The sequence below is a fragment of the Xiphias gladius genome, chromosome 6 (genome assembly GCF_016859285.1).
Source record: "Xiphias gladius isolate SHS-SW01 ecotype Sanya breed wild chromosome 6, ASM1685928v1, whole genome shotgun sequence".
Taxonomy (NCBI): Eukaryota; Metazoa; Chordata; class Actinopteri; order Istiophoriformes; family Xiphiidae; genus Xiphias; species Xiphias gladius.
The window spans coordinates 17,248,908-17,254,990 of record NC_053405.1 but is presented as its reverse complement, the minus strand read 5'-3'; the positions used below and the strand labels follow the sequence as shown (position 1 = coordinate 17,254,990).

Here is a 6,083-nt window from a genome sequence, read left to right as displayed (position 1 = left end):
CCTTGCTAATGGAGCCGCAAATAAGACACCACGAAGATTAGCATTAGTGAAGATGATGATGGTCCCAATCAATCTAACAACATAACTTTCATAAAATATTTTGTCTTCTGTTATTAACCTTAAATTTCATAAACATATGGATTTGATTTTTTTTTTTTTTTTTTACATTTCACTCGATGCAGATACAGTACACTATGAATCATTGTCAAATGTCTCGGGTGTTATTGACTGAATCCAAGAATGTAGTGAATCGTATTTCTTGGCTCACGTCTCCCTAATTTTTTTTTTTTTTTTCTTGGTTGTTTGTTTCATAGCTGGGATCTCCTGCCATTCCTGTGACTAGCTGCTTCGTCATCTCTGTGCCACACCCTGCTGAGGAAAAGGACAACCTCCTGACCTTGATGCTCACATCAGCCCAACCCTCGCTTTTTTCCTCTGGTAGTTATTACTGAGAGGTACCCTTCATTACCACTGTCTTGAGGTCTCTCGATAGTGTACAGGTTTTATTACATTCCTTTATTTAACTTGTACGTGTCACCAAAACACTTCCAAGGAAGTGCTGAGTGGTTTCCTTCCCCAAAAGTCTTTGATAGTCCTTTTCCACACTTGAATCCACATCCTGTTTTTGTGAAAGCCATAATTAGATAACAGAACCAAATAATATTAGCCCCCACACCCCTAACCAATTAATTTAACCGAGGCCATATGCTTGATCTAGTCAGGGAGTGGGAGCTACGATAAAGTAAGTGCAAATACTCCTTCACCATCTATACCTGTGTCTTATGGACACAGATGAAAAGAGGACAGGAGAAGAAAATCTAAAAGATAGGAGTGGCACCGGGAGGAAGGGATGTGGCGGCGGTGGTGTCGCTGTTGCTAGAACAGTCTTCCCACCTTGTGGTAGCACAGTGAACTGTAGCTGCATCAATGCGTGAGCAATGGGGGGAGAGAGAGGGAGAGTGATGCAGAGAAAGATAGAGCGAGAGAGGGAGGGAGAGCAAAAGAGAGAGCCAGAGGGAGTGATAGAGAGAGAGCGACAGAGAGAGAGAGCAAAAGGGAGGGGAGTTTAAACTAAGTGCTATGTTTTGGGACAGGCTAATCTGCTAGCGAGCAGTGTGAGGATCGGAGTGTATTGTGTGAGCCAGTGTGTGGGGGACAGATAAGGGAGCCAGCCAGCCCGCCAGCTCGACCCACCGACCCACCGACTGCCTGACTGCCTGTTTTAATGTGCTGACTCTTGGGAGATTTAAAAAAAAAAAAAAAAAAACAGCATATTGACTCCTTAGACGTGTGCGGAGACCCTGGGCACAAACGCCACCACCACAGCCACAGCCAGCCGAGGTGCATCAAGAGACAGGGGAGAGAGAGAAAAATAGAGGACTGAAAAATCACAACTCCAAAATCAGAAAATTAAAAAGGATTTTTTTATCCCCCTCTTTTTTCAATTGATTTCATTTTTTCTTTCTTTCTTTTTTCTGTTCCCGGGACTGACTCCCAACCGTAGACAAGAAAAAGGGGAGCAAAGAACTGAAGACAATCTCAAAATAAAAGGACAGAACTAAAAAAAGCACCGAATCTGAAAATGTTCGAAATAAGCCGAACACTCAACGCCGCTTTGTTGAGCAATGAGGTAAAGAAATTTGGATTTGCTTCTTTTTCCACACCTCACCTGTGTATGTCTGCTGCCAACCATTCTGTCATGTGTGTTATCGTATGTCTGTGTGTGTGTGTGTGTCTGTACACTTCTGTATGCTCATAGCCAGAGGGCAAAGGGGATGAATGATATCAGCTGCTGTTTTTTTATATTTCACTGGTACGATGATCAGTCTGAAGAAAAAGGGACTGCTTCGCTTCTCACACTCATCCTTTGCTTGTAATAATAAATGGAGAGCTAGTATCTCTTATGACTTTATATCCCCCTATTGTAACAAAACCAAGGTAGCTATCAAACCCATCAAACATAGGCTTGCTTGTGAAATTGCCCACCTGGGGCTAAAATTGTTTGTGTGCCTTCATGTGCACATACAGTATGTCTGTAAGTGCGAGTGTATGTGTGTATGTTCACACATGCATTTGTGTGAGAGCAAAGTGTTCTGTAATCCCCCTCTACCTCCTCTTTCTTCTTTGTTTCCCCCCCCACTCCCTCTTCTGTCCTTTACCATTCTCACCGTCCTTCCTACCTGCTGTTATCTCCTTCCCTTTTTTCAAACCCGTCTCTCTCTCTCTCTCTCTCTCTCTCTCTCTCACTCTCTCCTCCCCTCTCCTCCTGTGCCTGTGTATGAGTGTGTGTGTTCTGTGAGCAGCATCTCAAGATGATGGCGAGGTACGGGCAGCTCTCGGGACTAGCAGCCAGTGGCGTGGGCTCCGTCCCCGAGACGCACTCGCCGCTATTTCCCAGGGATCTCCTGTCATCGCCAGCCCAGATGGGCTACAGGTCACCCCTGGTAAGAGGATAGACAGACAAATATATCTCCATCTTTTTAATGAACACAGGCAAGCGTAATACAAAGAAAAGAAACAGGAAAAAAAGCAGAGTGGTAGTAAGTACAAGTGTGAATCTGTGTGTTATGTGAGTGTTTTCTATGCGAGGAAAAGAGCAAAAGAGCAGACAGAGAGCAAATCAATTGTGGGATTTTGCCTGTATTCCCAATGGATAGTATTAGTAAATATTTACATTGTTATATTTGTTCAATTATGGACGCCTACTCTGTCTTTAGCCTCTGCCAGTCAGACTGTTATCAAGGGAATCTGAGGTGTGTGTGTGTGTGTGTGTGTTTGTTTGCATGTGTGTGTGTGTATGTGTGTGTGTGTGTGTGTGTGTATGCATGCATGTATGAGTGTATGCGTAATATATTTTATGTATGTTGTATTTTCTGAATTCTGTGAGCGTTTGCAAGATTTGCATTTAATATTTGTATTTGCCCCTTGATAATCAATTAACTTTCATAGTAAATTAGTTAACAGGGTTTAGCAGCATACCCACAAATGTAATATGTTGAAATTTTATATAAAAACATTTAAAAGGAAAGATTATTTTTTCAACATCCTTAGGAGATGTAGAGTTGTGTAAGATGATAGATTTCAAATGACGTTTGATCATGACTATCAATCCAATTCAATTCCAATCAACATCTGACAAGTCACATTAGGAAAGGAAGCAGGAACGGTGCCCAGGAATGCTCTAGATAGATGGGATATTTTGCACTGGAATCAACATTACTTTGCTATTTACATAGAAAAGATCACTTCAAGGGGAAGGGTATGAGAGAGAAAAAGGGGCATGAGAAAACCCTGAGCGTTTAGGCAAAAGCGTTGTAAGAAAATCCCTGACTCGCCGCATTAAAGCGACATGAAGCTGTGGGTGTCTAATCCGCTGTGGGCTCTTCATCGGTTCGGCCCCCCTTCAAACTGGCCCTGATCCACACCCCAGAGCCTCCCAGAAGCCTTCATAACCCACTGTCATGGTGCTGACTGTACCCAGGGGTTTCCGTCAACTGTATGCAAATGCACGGAGAGGATAAGCGTTGAAATATGTCCATGGAACTCCATGAGGAGTTGGGCTTCAGAAATGTTTTTCAGTTGTTTTTTTTTCCTTTGAATTCTTACACCACTTCAAAGACATCTGTCCAGTGTTTTGTTGTTATTATACAGCACACAAAGTTACTGTGTTTCCCACTGCCCATTTAGACTCACAACAGTGTTATCTGCTGTTTGCATAAAGCTGCTGGACCACAAATTATTTGTTGAAACCAGTGGAACTAATTAGCTGAATTTATTATATAAATATGATTGACATGTTAACATATTTTGATGCATCTTATTGGCATGTTATTAGTCAATTCCAGGGTGAAAGATGATGATCAGAAGACTAGTTGCACATTACGTTAAATTTACAACACAGAGTATAAATGAAGTAAGGAAGATAAAGTACAGACAAAATTATTTCAAAACTATGAGGTCCTCGACATACGTAGTTACTTTAGTGGTAAAATGGCTGGTAATGGTTTATTTTTGTGAGTTTGCACATCTGTCATCAATATGTTGCTGGTGATGAGGCGTGTTCCTGTGTGTGTGTGGGCAAGTGAGCGTGTATGCATGTGTATGGGTTTGAAAATGTGCTTGTGTATGTGTGTGTGTGTCTGTGTGTGTGTGCGCGCATGATTACCCTGGTTAAAAAAGACCATCGTTATAGTGATTAATGGTGCCTTCATTAAGCACAGCAAGATCATTTGCATACATTAGATAAATGTGCTGGAAGATTATGGTGGCTTTGGTGTGTAAAGCTTCAAAAGCAGCATCACATTTTTTATGTCGTTGCTATCAAAAAGAAATACAATTCTATCGCAGTGGCGAAACATTGTAGCGTATACCGAAAACGGGGGAAATGAATTGTTTCATAAAACATTCAGTTATTTTATCTATTAATCACTGAATTACCATTCAAAAATAAGTCACTACAGTGCATTTCCATTTAATGCACCACTGCATTAAATGAGTGCTTTGATAAATGAATAAACATCTAAATGGTTTCGTCCTCCAACACACTATTCGTCTGCAGCAAAGTTTACCATTACTTCCCCTGGCTACACTGTGTGTCCACTTTGTTTAGAGCATTTGTGTGTGTCTTTGTGTCTGTTTGTGTGTACACATTTTCTCAGTTGTGCGGTTTTTTGTTTCAAGCTGTAGGACGACATTTAAAAGAGCATTCAAAGAATTAAATTCTGAACCCATCAGAATGGAAGTACACAGAGAAGAGATTCAGCATGCAATTAATGGAATTTAAACTGATATTCCTGTGTTCAAAATGAGTATCCGCAGTATCAGTTTACAGCATTAGGATGACCAGGTGATCTCTGCCAAATCACCAAATTAGACAAAGCTGATAAAATTAAAAGAACACGTGAGCAAAAACTGAATCATAAATTATTCTGTATTTAAGTCACTGAGATCTAATTTTAAAAAGCCCATATCTAAAAACCTGCAGTGCGCCGTGCTTCAGAGCTGAATGTTGTTAATTTGTAGAAAGCTCGACTGATTACCCACTGCAGGCAGCTGCCGTTCTCTATGTGACACTAGGCTTTGTTTGACAACTCCGATCTTTTCTGTTTCAACATTTTAAAAAGAAGAGATGCTTTTCAGACCTGCCTGAAGAGGTTCATCATAACCACAACAACAAACAGGCAAAGAAGCAAGAAGGAAAGAGGGGGTACATGTTATAGTAGCTGGCAAACATGTGTAGCTCCTTGTGTGTTAGCAGCCAGGAGATAGTTAGAGGTCATCTCTATTTCATAAGAATGATTAGCTTCTTCCATCTGCCGCTCACTGCATTTCCCCTTTCCTTGATTGCAGTACTCTCTATATCCAGGAAATTAGTTCATTTATGCTCCACAACCCTGTTGTCAGTCAGGCACAAACAGCTGCAGCAGACTGAACAACGCCACAAAGGGAAAAGGTACTCGTAGAGAGGGAAACAGAGATGGAGATATGTGCTAAATACAGCGCTGACAATAAGAATCATGCCACAAGTTCAATGGTGGTTGATTAGTATAGCACTGACAAAAATAAATGTGGTTGCTGAATTATATTTTAATAAAATTAACCATTAAATGATCTGCCTTAAAGGAAAAAAAAAAAACTATCTTAGAGATTCAAAAGTGTTTATTTGCAGTGTAAAGTGTTTATTCTTTTTAGGTGCAATTACAGCATCACATAATATGGAGGTTTGATGTAGTGTTCTGTTCAGTGAAGTTTTCTTAGCTATAGGGTAGTAGAAAAAAGACATGCTATTCAGCCATATCAACGCTATAGCATATATCAAACTGGAGCAGGGTATGACCACATACATTCACAGTACATGCAACACCATATGAACCCAGACTGTGCAGCCTTTGTGCGGGTGTGTACATCATGTCATGTTTGCACTTGATATTAGCACATGTGGTGTGTCAGTTATGGGGAACAAAGAGAGGCTGAGAGACACTGCAAGGGGGGCCTGAAGGGTTCAGATTTGTGGAAAGAGCTGTGTGTGTGTGTGTGTGTGTGTGTGTGTGTGTGTGTGTGTGTGTGTGTGTGCGTGCGTGCCT

General features: G+C 41.1%; 1 protein-coding gene across 1 annotated transcript in view; it reads left to right on the top strand.

Moving 5' to 3' along the window:
* Positions 1–1,582: 1,582 nt before the first annotated feature.
* elavl4 (ELAV like neuron-specific RNA binding protein 4) overlaps positions 1,583–6,083 on the top strand; it is a 72,650-nt gene continuing 68,149 nt past the window's right edge. Inside the window, exons 1-2 of the mRNA XM_040129424.1 lie at positions 1,583–1,630; positions 2,304–2,444. Of these exons, the coding sequence (XP_039985358.1) occupies positions 1,583–1,630; positions 2,304–2,444 (189 nt within the window). The remainder of the gene's footprint in view (positions 1,631–2,303; positions 2,445–6,083) is intronic.